Here is a 17,652-nt window from a genome sequence, read left to right as displayed (position 1 = left end):
ATTTGGACGTCACTAAAAAAAACAAGTGGTTTCACCATTCAATTTAATTCAATATTTAAACAACCTTGGGTGGAAAGTAGGACTGAACTATGTATGTTTGTGTACTTGTTATTAATGATAGTTAAGGTAAAATGTATTTGATAAGATTTGGCTTACTTTCCCATGTTGATCATATTGATCAAAACAAGTTTAAATGAAGACCAAATATGGTAGAAAACCAATAACGGGATTGATTAAAGGACTGCACACACAGTCTGAATGTAGTAACTTTGTCACTAGGAATAGAAGCAACATTTCAATAGCATATATAGGGTGTTAAAAAGTATTAAAAGGTTAACTCATACAAGCCAACTGGTTGGTTTTTGGAGATAGTTTACTAACAATTTGTAAGGTATTCGGTAGCAGGTAAGACCCTGTCCTGTTCAATATATTTCCCTCGCTCTCATTACCATCCATCTGTCTTAAATAACACGTGTATGTTACCCTTGTTCAAGTTAACCAGCTCCATAATCATTACTGGTACGGTGTACTTTATAGGTATATCAGGCTGTACAGGAATAACAGTTTGGGGCCGGAAATAGGAGTGTCTTAAACAGGCATATGGTTTGTTGATATGGTATATTTAAAAAAAAAAATTATCTGGGTAGTTAAATATTATAAAATGGTTGGTTGACACACATGGCTTGTTTTTGTTAATTTTCAATAAATTAATTATTATTATTATTAGAACAATTCGTCTGATTTTACATATCAGGCCCGTAGCCAGTGTTTTGAAAAGGGAGTAAGAATTTTCCCATCAATGATTGTTATTGAGTAACATAAGTATTGGCATAATACATATATAATTCCCAAAATAAATTCAGAGATGGCTGATATTCTCATTAGTAAGTATAATATTTTGATAGAACTATTTTAGATACATTTCTATTAATTGACAATGTATCAACATAATTACTCTTTAAAGAGTAATAAATCTTACTATCAGTCATAGCTTATAATGCAGTATTTCAGATGTAGCCCTCATGTTTCGAAGACTGTGTGCCATTCACTATACTGTTCTGATGTAGTTCTGTAGTATTACCTATACCTATAAAAAATATATCAAACAAAACATTTAGAATAAGCATCAAATATGATCTTTAAGACAGACTAAGTAATTTATCAGCAGAAGGCAATATAAATCTGTTTGAAAATTGTTTGAAACTTGTTAATTCGAAAGAGAATAAAAGGAAAGAAAAATGTCCGCTAGCTAGTACCCATCCGAGTACTACTCAAGTCTTGAAAAAAAAAATGCACTCCTTTCTTTTATTATTAAATTCAATGAAGGTTTCAGATAAGGGTTTCACATTATCACACAATATTTTTGCATTATTTGAACTGCCTTTTGGTAATTTCTGTGATGAATAAGGTCTACTTTATGACTTTGCAGATGATTTTATCTTGTAATGATCTGTGAGAAAATATGTTATTATTTCAAACATATTAACACTGCGGGGAATCACGTGATCACAAAAGTACATGGTACGCACAAAATGGCGGAAAAAGCTCTCGTTTTATGACAAAAATCAAGGTATTCTCATATTTTATAATATCTAAATTAATGATAACTATGCGCAAAGTACGGTTTTGAGTACATCATCTGAACTGCTTCTGTTTTTACTTTTAATGTGATGTTATAATAATAAAATTGTAATAGCATCTGTGATCAGCCAATAACTTTATTTATAACGCTAGTATTCTTTTATTTTTACTACAAAAATCAATAGGCAAAGAAATTCTTCATGCCCATTTGTGAATGTGTGTTTATTCAATGTGTTAAAAATGTATTTGCTGTTATATTGTCAACTGTATGCTATTATATTTAAATTTCAGAACTGAGATCAGATTGTACTACACAAGGTCCAAGAAGACTTTACCATGTATGCCAACAGCAAATCGATTCCGGTAATGTTCTCTCTACATATCGATGGTCAAATAAATTAAGCCCATAATATGAAGTGGACAAATTACACTGGATTGCTTTTGATTGTTTCATATTGAGAAATAGACAAAAAAGAACGGAATGAAACAAGCTTCAGTAAGGGCATGTTTATAACTGCACTACCATGATCACGAATATTTGTGCTTAGGTACAGCTGGCTTGGTTTGGAAACGTCACCTGGCACGAATCTCTGTGCAAGACTGTTATCCAGGGCACGTTATAGGGAGGTCGACGCTGAGGCCGTCAGAAGAAAAGCTGGATGGATAATGTAAGAGTGGACATCACTTTCAAAGGATGAATTTCTCTAAGCAGCAAGCAACAGACCAGACTAAAGAAGGATTTCTGTATTGTTGCCCCTCATTCCCCCAAACAGCTGAACTGGTCAAGGGATTGATGAGAAAATGATCACCGTGATATAACTTTAATAAATCTTGAGAATGACTGTGATAAAGAATTTATTTAATCTAACAGTCATATATTTGAATTTGTGACCATGCCAATATATGTACTGTATATGAGCATAATCTTTACCTCTCTGACTATGACATAACCAATACAAAGCACTGGAAATTTAGTTTAGTGCAAATAAAAATTACATTTGTTACATAAAAAATATAACGTTTAGTTTCTTATTTTTAGCTCACCTGAGCACAAGGTGCTCATGGTGCGCTTTTAGCATCACCATTTGTCCTTAATGCGTCGTCAACATTTTTCCTTGGTAGCTCTCTATAGGTAACATTTATTGCTTGATTGTCATGAAACTTGGTAAGAAAAGTTGTCCCAGTGATATCTTTGTCGTGTTTGAAACTTGGTCACACCAGGTCAAAACCTAGGTCACTTGGTCAAAATAGAGAAAAATATTGTTAACACTAGAATTCACATTTATCGTTCAATCTTCTTGAAACATGGTCACAACGTATGTCTTAATGATATATCAGCTTTCTTTGAAAAAGGTTCAGGTTAGTTGAAAAAGATGGCCTCCAGGGGGGCATATTTGCTCACATGGCTATAGTAAAACCTTTTTTACACTCTAGAACTCACATTTATACTTCAATCTTCATGAAACTTGGTCTGAACATTTGTTGTTATAAAACATCGGCTTAATTTGAAAATTGTTACAGTCAGTTGAAAAACATGGCCACTAGGAAGCGGGGCAGTTTACCGTGTATGGCTATAGCAAAATCTTGTTAACACTATTGTTTATTAAAAAAAAAATTGCTGCACTGATGTTGTCTATGCGAACTTATATCTGACAATAAAGGAAATACACAAAACACTAGTTGTAATGCACCACATGCTGAAGGTACAAATGCATAATTTCAACATTGTGCTAGGCTATCAACAACAGTATATTCTGATAGAAAAACATTCATGTACCGGGTATAATAGATATAAAATAGATAATAAATATAAAAGTCCTAAAAATGCTTTAATCCAGTAGATTTCTTTTGAAGCATCATAACTTTTGTAAAGTGTATTTGCTGTTTTTTGCTTATGTCTTATATCTCCCCCCCCCCCCCCCATCAAATTGGGCACATGTCTGGTAGGAAGTGATTCTATCAGTTATTTAGCTTCAATAAAATATTTTACTTCCTGCATGTGGCAACTTCTGACCCCAGTCAAGATTAAATAACACATACATGTATTCGAGGGCCTCTATATGATGTTGCATATAAAATAAAACACTAGGTCATAATGACTTCTTTATTAACATTAAACTTTATTTCATGACATAGAATTAACATAATTTGTATTTGGCATAAAATAGCACATAAAATTGGTATTAAAAGGAGGTGGTAGAATCTGATAAGAGATAATATTTGAGATGTAGATATACAACTATTTCATATCTTACCGGTAGATACATTAGTACAAACTATTTTAAGAATATGTATCTCGTTAAATTGTCTGCTTGTGTTGTAGTATTCTCATAGCTTTGAGATTCACACGATATCGATTCCACTTAACTGTTCACTTTTCGTTTTGACTGATCCATTGTCAATGTTTAGAAGAAAATCTGATTCAGTAGCGTCATGAATGTCACGGCATATTTTTCACAAGATGGCTGCTGCTCAAAAAGAGCCCTTGCAGAAATGCTTTTCTTTGCTCGCTTTTTGGGTGGAGATACTTTATACAATGGTGAACGAAATGGTGACTTAATGAGCGTTAGCACAGGTGTAATTTGTTGCAGACAAACTCCAGTGTGACATGTAGTTGACGAAATGCATTTTGGTGTTACTAATTGTATTGTTTGCGATGTTTTCAAGCGCTTTCTCTTCAAGCAATTAAGCGATAGACTTGACTTTTGGCACATTCTGAAATAACAAAACAGCTATATATAACATATATATAACAGACATCTAATTATACCAATTTATTTTATGACATCAATATTTTATCTTCACAAAAATAATTATATATCGATTACCACATATATGTAATTCAGACTAACATTTACATTTAATATTATATACTACATATAATATTTAAGCTTGGCAAAATCACCGCAAGCTCAGAGCTGCCACTGTTTCGAGCCGAGCATTATATTTTTAATAAGTACTCACAGGCGCCAAGTATGTAAAAAGAAACGTCACATGTGCTAAGTATGTAAATAGAAATGTCAAGTTCAGTTTAGTTTTACTGCCAATTACATTTGGTCTTTTTAAATATAAATATGGGAAAAGCCAAGGATCTTTCGTCCAAATGACATACCTCCTATTACATTATTTTCATGCTTTTATATATATATAAATAGCAACCTTTTTCGAGCGTGACTTGTATTTAATTGAATTAATTTAATTTAATAAAATTAAACACTATGTAAACATGTTAAAATGACACAGGATTTTGTGTTTTCTGATCATAGAACGGAACGTCATTTGGACGAAAAAATCGCTTGGCTGATCACAGATGTTATTACAATTTTATTATGATAAACATCACATTAAAAGTAAAAACAGTAGCAGTTAAAATGATGTACTCAAAACCGTTCAGACGATGTACTCAAACAAAAAACGTTCAGACGATGTACTTTTTTCCAAATTACTCGCCACAGATCTGAAAAAGCTGAAACAACGTGGAAAACATTGTACGAAATATTCTAAGCATGTTAGAAAGCAAAAACTGTTGTATTTATTTGTTTGTTTGTCATCTTGAATAGCAAACGCGTCAAAATAAAGTATGTTCAGACGATGTACAATTTTCATTGTTTATTGTGTCTGAATGTTTGAGAAAACTACAGAAATCTGAGAAAAACGACAATTACCAGAGTACATAAGGAGACTAAGTGGGTACTTTGCGCATAGTTATCATTAAGTTAGATATTATAAAATATGAGAATACCTTGATTTTCATCATTAAGCGAGAGCTTATTCCGCCATTTTGTGCGTACGATGTACTTTTGTGATCACGTGATTCCCCGCAGTGATATTAACATAACATGTAATATTTATACAATAAATAAACATGTTAAATACTTATCAAACTCAGATGTGTATGGTGGTGAAATTATCTATGAAAAAAATAGATTGACATTGATGTCTGCATACCTTGTTTATATGGCAAATTGATATCAAGGGGGAGTAAGTCAACAAATGTATAGCACCCACAATAAGGTAATTTTTAGCTCGGCTGTTTGAGGAGAAAACCCGAGGTATTGTCATAGCCAGCTCGTCATCCGACGTCTGACGTCCACATCGTGCTAAAAAAACCTTAACATTTGTTCTCAAACCAAAGTGCTTCCACCTACAACTTTGAAACTTCATATGTAGATGCACCTTGATGAGTGCTACAAGCCACACCCATTTTGGGGTCACTATGTCAAAGGTCAAGGTCACTGTCTCATCTAAAAAAATTTTTTTAAAGCTTTCATTTATTCAAAACTGCACCTGCAGTTGAGCGTTGGCACCCTTTATGGGGTGCTCTTGTTATTTACAATTATAGTTGTTATAGCTTGACAGTTTTAAGTTGACTCAGTCAATAAATAGTATAATCAAATGGAAAAAAAACTATTGAAAATTGAATATTTTTGCATTGAACTAGAAAACACTCTACAGTACTCATATGAAAATCCTCATTTAACTTTTAATCTATGAATTTATACAACATTAATTCTTAGTTAATTTTTGCCTCTACTGGAGAAACCGGAGGGGTCTTATTGTTTGCGCTCTGTGTGTCCGTCAGTCAGTCAGTCTGTCACACTTTTCTGGATCCTGCGATAACTTAAAAAGCTTTTAATATTTTTTCATGAAACTTGAAACATGGTTAGATGGCAATATGGAGATTATGCACGTCATTTCATTTTGTTCCTATGTCAAAAATTCTGTTTGCTTTGGCAGCAAATATATATAAAAAAAATATTCTGAGTTCACCGGTAGGGGACCATATTGCTTGGCATTAGTCTTGTTTAAGCTAACCTACCTTCCATCTTCGTCAGGACTGGCTTCTTAGATCTTCTCACATTTTGCTGTCACAACTTCTGTTAATTTTTACAATTCTACAATTAAAATTTTGTAAATAAAAATCACGCGCTATCTTGGAAATGACTTCATCGAGAAATTAATTATATGGTGACCTGTTGGTAGCCTATTGAATTCAACATTATTGTAACGCTTAAATACGGAACCTCACTGTATTCCGGGAAAACATAAATAGCCATTTTTGCGACAAATAAGTTGGGTTCAACTTATAGTACACATTTTTTTTACTCTTCAAAAAATGTTCAACCCCCCCCCCCCCCCCCCCCCCCCCCTAGATACAGGTATGCATATAAGAGACGCAGGCAAATCAGAAGTAGTTTAACCCTTGCCCCCATAAGAAGTAAAGTGAAAATGGCTTTTGCAACCAGCATAAAACCAGAACAGCCTGCGAGTAACTGGCAGTCTGTTCATATTTTAATCTGTTTGCAGCTCATCAGTAACTAAGGGTTGAAAATGAAGCCTTTAAAAGTTCAATTTAGTAAGAAAGGTATTTAATTAAATGTAACTATCTAAAGGACTAAAAATGCATCAAAATATGTATTTTAGTTGTTAAGGGATAGTATTATTATTAATAAAATTCATGTAGATCAAGTACTGCTACATGCATACCAATAACATGACTAAAGTGGACATGAATTTTCAATGAATTAGGTTTGTTTCTAGTCATGAGTTTGAATAAGAATCAGTATTATGTAAAAAAAAAATACAATTCTGCTTATGTATTTTTTAAAGGGATCTTTTCACGGTTTGGTAAATTGACAAAATTGAAAAAAGTAGTTTCAGATTCGCAAATTTTCGTTTTAGTTATGATATTTGTGAGGAAACAGTATTACTGAACATTTACCATAGTCCAATATAGCCATTATATGTATCTTTTGACGATTTGAAAACCTAAAAATTATAAAGCGTTGCAACGCGAAACAATTGAATAATTTCGAGAGTTCTGTTGTTGTCGTTTAAATTTACGAAACTACGAAGATTGCTTATATAAGGTATAAAATACTGAAACTGTGTATACCCAGCGGAATAGCTGAGAGGGCTAATGCGTTTTTACTTCAGACTAACTCAAGGACTCCAGGGGTCACTGGTTCGAGCCCTGGTACCGGCTACTTTTTTTTCCTTTTTTAAATTTTATTCTTGATTTTTTACTAGAGCTTTTAAGATCCAATGTTTACATTTATCAATATAAAGCATTTAATGACAAACTTCAAAATATGCCAAAATCTGTGAAAAGGCCCTTTAACAATGTCATCAAGATAACTTTGTTTCTTGTCATTATCGAGTTTGAATAAGAATCAGTATTATGTAAAAGAAAACAATACAATTCTGCATATGTATTTTTAACCAGGTTTTCCGAAGGAAAAAACTGGTTATTAGATTGGCGAATGCGGGCGGGCTGGCTGGCTGGCGGGCTGGAGGGCTGGCGGGCGGGCGGAACAAGCTTGTACGGGCCATAACTTTGTCGTTCATTGTGAGATTTTAAAATCATTTGGCACATTTGTTAACCATCATTAGACGGTGTGTCGCGCGAAAAAATTACGTCAATATCTCCAAGGTCAAGGTCACACTTTGAGTTCAAAGGTAAAAAATTGCCATAAATGAGCTTGTCTGGGCTATAACTATGTCATTCATTATGAGATTTTAAAATCATTTGGCACATTTGTTCACCATCATGGGACGGTGTGTCACACGAAAGAATCACGTCAATATCTCCAATGTCAAGGTCGCCACGACTAAAAATAGATTTATTTTAAAACAAACTTACAAAGGGGGTGAAATTTTGTTAGTTCATTTCAAAAGTTCAGTTTGAGTTGTCTCCCTTTATCAGATTTTTTTTCACAATGAAAACCTGGTTTTGTGACAATTTTGTCCCTTGTTTAACAATGTCATCAAGATAACTTTGATGAATAATACATACCATGTGCCATTGAACAATAAAACATGATTAAAGGTGGGTCAACTCATTAGAACAATCAATTCAAAGTATTTAGGGTTTATACTGATTTTAAGGCTAGCCGTTCCTCAGATGAATTAAGCCCTGCAACAATCACTTCAAATTCAATGCTCTTAATTGACAATTTACATGTATTTTCCAATATTCGTTTGGAGAAGCCATCAGAAACCACATATTTATCTATTGCCTAATTACTGATTTTCAGAATTAAACTCTCGTGGTGAGAATTTGGTTGGCTCTACAAGAGTACTTGGGATAAGTGTTGTTTATACAAATTTTAGAATGTTTTAATAAGATTGTGTCTTTTCATGTATTTTTTATAAGCTCTCCTGAGCACTTGCTCATGGTGAGCTTTTGTGATCGCCTTTTGTCCGTCGTGCGTCGTCCGTTGTCCGTCATGCATTGTGCGGCGTCAACATTTGCCTTGTTAACTCTCTAGAGGCCACATTTATTTTCCAATCTTCATGAAACATGCTCAGAAGATTTGTCCCAATGATATCTTGGATGAGTTCAAAAATGGTTACCTTTGCTTGAAAACATGGCTGCCAAGGGGCGGGGCATTTTTTCCTTATATGGCTTTATATGGCTATAGTAAAATCTTGTTAACACTCTAGAGGCCACATTTATTGTCCAATCTTCATGAAACTTGGTCAGAAGTACCATCCCAATAATATCTTGGAAGAGTTAGAAAATGATGACGGTTGGTTGAAAAACATGGCCGCCAGGGGGCGGGGCATTTTACCTTATATTGCTATAGTAAAACCTTGTTAACACTCTAGAGGCCATATTTATTTTCCGATCTTCATGAAACTTGGTCAGAAGATTTGTCCCAATGATATCTTGGATGGGTTCGAAAATGGTTTTGGTTTCTTTAAAAAAATGGCCACCAGGGGGAGTTGCATTTTTATACGCCCGTTTTAAAAAAACGGGACGTATTATAGTTTCACCTTGGCGGCGGGCGGGCGGCGTCCACAGCAGTTTCTGCTCTCTAATTCAAATAGTTTTCATCCGATCTTCACCAATCTTGGTCAGAAGTTGTATCTAGACAATATCTAGGTCTTGTTTGAATATGGGTCATGCCGGGTCAAAAACTAGGTCACAGGGTCACTTAGTGCATTTCAAGCATTTAGCATGGTTTCAGCTTTCTAATAGAAGTAGTTTTCATCCGATAATCGCCAAACTTGGTCAGAAATTGTATCTAGACAATATTTAGGTAAAGTTTGAATATGGGTCATGCCTGGTCAAAAACTAGATCACGAGGTCACTTAGTGTATTCAAGCATTTAGCATGGTGTCCGCTCTCTAATTGAAGTTGTTTTTATCTGATCTTCACCAAATTTGGTCAGAAGGTGTGTCTAGATGATATGTAGGTCAAGTTCAAATATGGATCATGGTAAAGTTATCAAGTTGTCCAAAACCTTCAAAAGGGCGTATCTTGTGACAGTTTGGCACTCTTGTTCCTTATAAGGCTATATATGGCTTTTGTAAAACCTTGTACACACTCTAGAGGCTACATTTATTGTCCAATCTTCATTAAATATGGTCAGAAGAATTTTCTTATTGATATCTTGGATGAGTTCGAAAATGGTTACGTTTGCTTGAAAAACATCTGCCAAGGGGTGGGGCATTTTTCCTTATATGGCTATATATGGCTATTGTACAATCTTGTTAACACTCTAGAGGCCACATTTATAGTTCGATCTTCATGAAACTCAGTCAGAAGATTCATCCCAATCATATCTTGGACGAGTTCAAAAATGATACTGGTTGGTTGAAAAACAATTTGGCCACCACAGGGGCGGGGCATTTTTCCTAATATGGCTATAGTAAAACCTTGTTAACACTCTAGAGGTCACATATATTTTCCAATCATCATGAAACTTGGTCAAAAGATTTGTCCCAATGATATCTTGGATGAGTTCGAAAATGGTTTTGGTTGCTTTAAAAACATGGCCACCAGGATCGGGGCATTTTTCCTAATATGGCTAAAGTAAAATCTTGTTAACACTCTAGAGGCCACATTTATGGTCCGATCTTCATGAAACTCGGTCAGAAGATTCATCCCAATAATTTCTTGGAAGAGTTTAAAAATGATGCCGGTTGTTTGAAAAACATGGCCACCAGGGAGGCGGGGCATTTTTCCTTATATGGATATAGTAAAACCTTGTTAACACTCTAGAGGTCACATTTATTTTCCGATCTCCATGAAACTTGGTCAGAAGATTCATCCCAAGAATATATTGGAAGAGTTCAAAAATGATGCCGGTTGGTTGAAAAACATGGCTGCAAGGGGGCGAGACATTTTTCTTTATATGGCTATAGTAAAACCTTGTTAACACTCTAGAGGCCACATTTATTTTCCGATCTTCATGAAACTTGGTCAGAAGATTTTTCCTAATAATATCTTGTTATCTCAGGTGAGGGACTTTGGGCCTTTCAGGCCCTCTTGTTGTTTAAGCTTTTTGCCACACACCTTATAATAAATAAGGACAACAATGTGGTATTTTGTTATTAATTGAATGTTGATTCCGTTTTGCTTTGACATTTTAAGAATTGAATTATAAATGGTTGTTAATGCTGAAAATTGACATCTGGCCAACTGTCAATCAGATTCTTATCTAAATATTGCTTGACCAATCAGAGATCGATAAATCGGGCTAGCCAGTTGCTAATTGACCTTACCGCTATTTTGTAGACAAGCTGAATGCCTTCATTAAAGGGGCCTTTTCACAGATTTTTGCATGTATTGAATTTTGTCATGATATGCTTTATATTCATAAATATAAACATTGAATCTAAAAAGCTCCAGTAAAAGAAAACAAGAATAAAATTAAAGAAAGAAAAAAAAGTAACCCTGAACTGGGCTCGAACCACTGACCCCTGGAGTAAAAGTCTATCGCTTAGACCACTCGGCCATCCGTGCTAATACAATGAGTGATGTATTGTATACTTTATGTGAGCAATCCTAGTAGTATCACAAAATATAACGACAACAACATTACTCTCCAAATTATTCAATTGTTTCGCGTTGCAACGCTTTATAATTTTCATGTTTTTAAATTGTCAAAAGATGCATAAAATGAATATTTAAGAGCATGGTTAATGTTCAGTATTATAACTGTTTCCTCACAAATATCATACCTACAACAAAAGTTTGCGAATCTAAAACATTTTCTTTCAATTTTGTCAATTAACCAAAATGTGAAAAGGCCCCTTTAATTCTGATTAATTCAACAATTTTCATTTATTTGTACATGTATATAAGGAATATTAAGGTTGAATTATATCATGTGTATCAATGTTATTCATCGCTTGTTATGTCAGAAACAAGTGAAAGCTATTTTACTATTTATTAATAAAAATGTATGGATAAATTACATCATTTTGATGATCTGCACTATCAATTATAATGATTGATAAATGTCCAATCAATGTTTAATATTATTATCCCCCGCCATAGGCGGAGGGATATTGTTTTGGTGTTGTCCGTCCATCCGTCTTTCCGTCCGTCTTTCCCTCTGTCCGGCATTTTTGTGTCCGGAGCCATATCTTGGAAGTGCTTTGGCGGATTTCATTGAAACTTGGTATGAGTATATATATGGATAAGAGGATGATGCATGCCAAATGGCATTGTATGCCATCTGTTAATAACGGAGTTATGGCCCTTTTTATCTTGAAAAAATGCTTTTTTGAGTGTCAAATATAACACTTTTGTGTCCAGAAGCATATTGGCGGGAGATATCAATTCAACAAATTTGCTTGTTAATATCACTTTTATACGTAATAACATGGGGGATTTCGGTACCGGCTTGGCGTCAGAAAGCATGTAAAACTTAAGCGAAATCCCATTTATTAAGCGCTATTCGTGTCAAATACATGTGGAATAAATGTTTTGTTAGTATTATCGTAGATAACATGGGTAAATACCAGTGTAGAGGTGTTAAAAGTACAAAAATACTCGTTATACATAGCTAATGATTTATACAAACTTATATTTTTTTGCATTGACATAATAAATATATGCCATAAACCCATTTTACCAGTTTTAAAGGGAGTGAAAGAAGCCTATAAAAATCATTCGGAATACTGCAAAATCTAAAGGCAATCTACAGGCAAAGAAGCCACTTTGGTATTAGCTTGTCTAGGTTTTCTAACCGCTAAGCCGTGTGACTTAGTGGGCTGAGCGATCATCGTCCAGGCATTTAGATGTCACTTATAGAATTTACCTCCTGGTTAACCGTAAGTCTCTTTATCTCCAGGATACAATTTATCAAAGTTTTTCCTTATAAATATCAGGTTAAATTAAAATCCTATTTCATAAATCAGAATTATTTCTGGTAAGTTATATTTTGTTAGTTCAACTTTCATCCTGCTATGACCAGGAAATACATATTGATGAATATCATGACAAATACTGTACCCTCTCTACCTGCCTTCCCACATGTCTGGGTTTGTCAGTAAGGAATCGTTGAATGTATTTCTATTTAAAATTTTACATTTTTTCTTAAATGAATTGCGAGACTTGTGTGGTATGGATTTCTATTTACACATTGTATAGTTAGAACATCACTACATGTATAGTTATCTTACGTTTTGGAATGTCAAATATCATGTTTTGCTGTTCCTTTGCAGCAACCTCTTTTAAATACTTGACTTTTCTCTGTATAAAAAACTTATTTTTAAGGCAATAGGGAAAACATTATAATGCCATCCGCAAACCTGCTTACACAAAATTAGCACCATGTAGCATATACTTGGTAAATTTCGTGCATGTTAAAACAGTAAACATGTCACTGTAAAATAACATAATGTTGTTGTTTATTATGACATTGTTTGTGTTGATTTTGTTTGTTTTAACATGTTTCAGTTATTTATAGTGCGAGTTGTTTTTGAACCTCATGAGATAATTTACCCTGTATTCAACACAGTAACCAGAGACTTAGATAACAATGATGTACGTCTCTGCAGTAACCAACTATTATTGATAAATAAATGTGCAATCGGGGCAAGTTTTATAATCATTCTGAATTGTTTAGCTCGATTCAGAACCTGATATTTGAGTCTCAACTTAACTGAGCATTGAACATAACTGGCAGCTCAAGAACAATCTTAAATCTCAGCCATCAGAATATTTACATATTCTTCCTCTATCTCAAGGTCGTACTCACAAGTTAAAAAATACATCTGTGAACACCGTCTTGAAGACGAAGGTCAAACTCTGCTCACACATTTATTTTTAAAAAAGGGTAAGAATGTAATGGCATAAGTATTTTTGTAATAATAAACCCAGCACCTGTTATTTTTCTTCTGTACCCCAGTGGGTGTACCTGCCTGATCCCGTGTCTCGAGAGAAGCTGAACCTTCCCCCCAGGGTACAGGTGGACTACAGGGCAGCCTGCTTCTGTCATAGGAACCTCATAGACATTGGATATGTGTGCTCCGTGTGCCTCTCAAGTATGTGCAGCTCTGCTTTGACAGCTCATACATTACTTAATGGACTAGTATTTATTTACAACATCATTTTTGTGTAGGAGGAGATAAAAGTTGGTGTACTTGTCCCAATTAAGCCAGTGGTGAAGGGAGACTTCATTCGATTTCATAAATTGTATGTACATTTGATTTATTCAGAAATCTTCTGCCATCAATTACAGGTAGTAATTTTCGAAGCTGACTTTTACTTTTGTAATAGCAATTAATTGGAAGTTCATAAAGCTAAAATGCTTTTATTTTCATTTTCAGTTTTCTGCAACTTTAGTCCAATCTGCTCCACCTGCCAGTAAGTAGACAAGTGTGTGTAACTGGGATGTTAGATGCACTGGTCTGGGAAGGTCAGAGAGTTATACCCTTTACCACTAGACAAGTGTGTGTAACTGGGATGTTAGATGCACTGGTCTGGGAAGGTCAGCGAGTTAACCCTTTACCAGTTGACAAGTGTGTGTAACTGGGATGTTAGATGCACTGGTCATGGAAGGTCAGAGAGTTAACCCTTTACCACTAGACAAGTGTGTGTAACTGGGATGTTAGATGTACTGGTCTGGGAAGGTCAGCGAGTTAACCCTTTACCAGTTGACAAGTGTGTGTAACTGGGATGTTAGATGCACTGGTCTGGGAAGGTCAGAGAGTTTACCCTTTACCACTAGACAAGTGTGTGTAACTGGGATGTTAGATGCACTGGTCATGGAAGGTCAGAGAGTTAACCCTTTACCACTAGGCAAGTGTGTGTAACTGGAATGTTAGATGCACTGGTCATGGAAGGTCAAAGAGTTAACCCTTTACCACTAGACAAGTGTGTGTAACTGGGATGTTAGATGCACTGGTCATGGAAGGTCAGAGTTAACCCTTTACCACTAGACAAGTGAGTGTAACAGGAATGTTAGATGCACTGGTCATGGAAGGTCAGCGAGTTAACCCTTTACCAGTAGACAAGTGTGTGTAACTGGGATGTTAGATGTACTGGTCTGGGAAGGTCAGAGAGTTAACCCTTTACCAGTTGACAAGTGTGTGTAACTGGGATGTTAGATGCACTGGTCTGGGAAGGTCAGCGAGTTAACCCTTTACCAGTAGACAAGTGTGTGTAACTGGGATGTTAGATGCACTGGTCTGGGAAGGTCAGAGAGTTAACCCTTTACTACTAGACAAGTGTGTGTAACTGGGATGTTAGATGCACTGCTCTGGGAAGGTCAGATAGTTAACCCTTTACAAGTAGACAAGTGTGTGTAACTGGGATGTTAGATGCACTGGTCATGGAAGGTCAGATAGTTAACCCTTTACCACTAGACAAGTGTGTGTAACTGGGATGTTAGATGCACTGGTCATGAAAGGTCAGAGAGTTAACCTTTTACCACTAGACAAGTGTGTGTAACTGGGATGTTAGATGTACTGGTCTGGGAAGGTCAGCGAGTTAACCCTGTACCACCAGACATATGTGTGTAACTGGGGTGTTAGATGCACTGGTCTGGGAAGGTCAGATAGTTAACCCTTTACCAGTTGACAAGTGTGTGTAACTGGGATGTTAGATGCACTGCTCTGGGAAGGTCAGAGGAGTTAACCCTTTACCAGTAGACAAGTGTGTGTAACTGGGATGTTAGATGCACTGGTCATGGAAGGTCAGAGAGTTAACCTTTTACCACTAGACAAGTGTGTGTAACTGGGGTGTTAGATGCACTGGTCTGGGAAGGTCAGATAGTTAACCCTTTACCAGTTGACAAGTGTGTTTAACTGGGATGTTTGATGTACTGGTCATGGAAGGTCAGAGAGTTAACCCTTTACTACTAGACAAGTGTGTGTAACTGGGATGTTAGATGCACTGCTCTGGGAAGGTCAGAGGAGTTAACCCTTTACCAGTAGACAAGTGTGTGTAACTGGGATGTTAGATGCACTGGTCATGGAAGGTCAGATAGTTAACCCTTTACTACTAGACAAGTGTGTGTAACTGGGGTGTTAGATGTACTGGTCTGGGAAGGTCAGAGAGTTAACCTTTTACCACTAGACAAGTGTGTGTAACTGGGATGTTAGATGTACTGGTCTGGGAAGGTCAGCGAGTTAACCCTTTACCACTAGACAAGTGTGTGTAACTGGGATGTTAGATGCACTGCTCTGGGAAGGTCAGAGGAGTTAACCCTTTACCAGTAGACAAGTGTGTGTAACTGGGATGTTAGATGCACTGGTCATGGAAGGTCAGAGAGTTAACCCTTTACCAGTAGACAAGTGTGTGTAACTGGGATGTAAGATGCACTGGTCTGGGAAGGTCAGAGAGTTAACCCTTTACTACTAGACAAGTGTGTGTAACTGGGATGTTATATGTACTGGTCTGGGAAGGTCAGCGAGTTAACCCTTTACTACTAGACAAGTGTGTGTAACTGGGATGTTAGATGCACTGGTCTGGGAAGGTCAGCCAGTTAACCCTTTACCAGTAGACAAGTGTGTGTAACTGGGATGTTAGATGCACTGGTCTGGGAAGGTCAGAGGAGTTAACCCTTTACCAGTAGACAAGTGTGTGTAACTGGAATGTAAGATGCACTGGTCTGGGAAGGTCAGCGAGTTAACCCTTTACCAGTAGACAAGTGTGTGTAACTGGGATGTTAGATGCACTGGTCTGGGAAGGTCGGAGGAGTTAAACCTTTACCAGTAGACAAGTTTGTGTAACTGGAATGTTAGATGCACTGGTCTGGGAAGGTCAGAGAGTTAACCCTTTACCAGTAGACAAGTGTGTGTAACTGGAATGTTAGATGTACTGGTCTGGGAAGGTCAGAGAGTTAACCCTTTACCAGTTGACAAGTGTGTGTAGCTGGGGTGTTCGATGCACTGGTCTTGGAAGGTCAGCGAGTTAACCCTTTACCAGTTGACAAGTGTGTGTAACTGGGATATTAGATGCACTGCTCTGAGAAGGTCAGAGGAGTTAACCCTTTACCAGTAGACAAGTGTGTGTAACTGGAATGTTAGATGCACTGGTCATGGAAGGTCGGAGAGTTAACCCTTTACCAGTAGAAAAGTGTGTGTAACTGGGATGTTAGATGCACTGGTCTGGGAAGGTCAGCGAGTTAACCCTTTACCAGTAGACAAGTGTGTGTAACTGGGATGTTAGATGCACTGGTCTGGGAAGGTCAGAGAGTTAACTCGTTACCAGTAGACAAGTGTGTGTAACTGGGATGTTAGATGCACTGGTCTGGGAAGGTCAGAGGAGTTAACCCTTTACCACCAGACATATGTGTGTAACTGGGGTGTTAGATGCACTGGTCTGGGAAGGTCAGATAGTTAACCCTTTACCACTAGACAAGTGGGTGTAACTGGGATGTTAGATGCACTGGTTATGGAAGGTCAGAGAGTTAACCTTTTACCACTAGACAAGTGTGTGTAACTGGGATGTTAGATGTACTGGTCTGGGAAGGTCAGCGAGTTTACCCTTTACCACTAGACAAGTGTGTGTAACTGGGATGTTAGATGCACTGCTCTGGGAAGGTCAGAGGAGTTAACCCTTTACCAGTAGACAAGTGTGTGTAACTGGGATGTTAGATGCACTGGTCTGGGAAGGTCAGCGAGTTAACCCTTTACCAGTAGACAAGTGTGTGTAACTGGGATGTTAGATGCACTGGTCTGGGAAGGTCAGAGAGTTAACTCGTTACCACTAGACAAGTGTGTGTAACTGGGATGTTAGATGCACTGGTCTGGGAAGGTCAGAGGAGTTAACCCTTTACCACCAGACATATGTGTGTAACTGGGGTGTTAGATGCACTGGTCTGG

General features: G+C 36.5%; 1 protein-coding gene and 1 long non-coding RNA gene across 3 annotated transcripts in view; both read left to right on the top strand.

Moving 5' to 3' along the window:
- LOC127871454 (general transcription factor IIH subunit 3-like) overlaps nucleotides 1-17,652 on the top strand; it is a 48,517-nt gene that overhangs the window by 23,580 nt on the left and 7,285 nt on the right. For both annotated transcript variants that reach the window (XM_052414401.1, XM_052414400.1), the window contains exons 11-12: nucleotides 13,731-13,866; nucleotides 14,152-14,188. In XM_052414401.1, coding sequence (XP_052270361.1) covers nucleotides 13,731-13,866; nucleotides 14,152-14,188 — 173 coding nt within the window. The remainder of the gene's footprint in view (nucleotides 1-13,730; nucleotides 13,867-14,151; nucleotides 14,189-17,652) is intronic.
- On the top strand, nucleotides 546-2,507 carry LOC127871456 (uncharacterized). Its single transcript, XR_008045346.1, has 3 exons — nucleotides 546-603; nucleotides 1,873-1,944; nucleotides 2,130-2,507. It is a non-coding gene; the product is annotated as an uncharacterized LOC127871456 (long non-coding RNA).

Source organism: Dreissena polymorpha, chromosome 3, assembly GCF_020536995.1.
Source record: "Dreissena polymorpha isolate Duluth1 chromosome 3, UMN_Dpol_1.0, whole genome shotgun sequence".
Classification (NCBI taxonomy): domain Eukaryota; kingdom Metazoa; phylum Mollusca; class Bivalvia; order Myida; family Dreissenidae; genus Dreissena; species Dreissena polymorpha.
The sequence above is the reverse complement of the archived record's forward strand: the minus strand, read 5'-3'. Positions and strand labels throughout refer to the sequence as shown.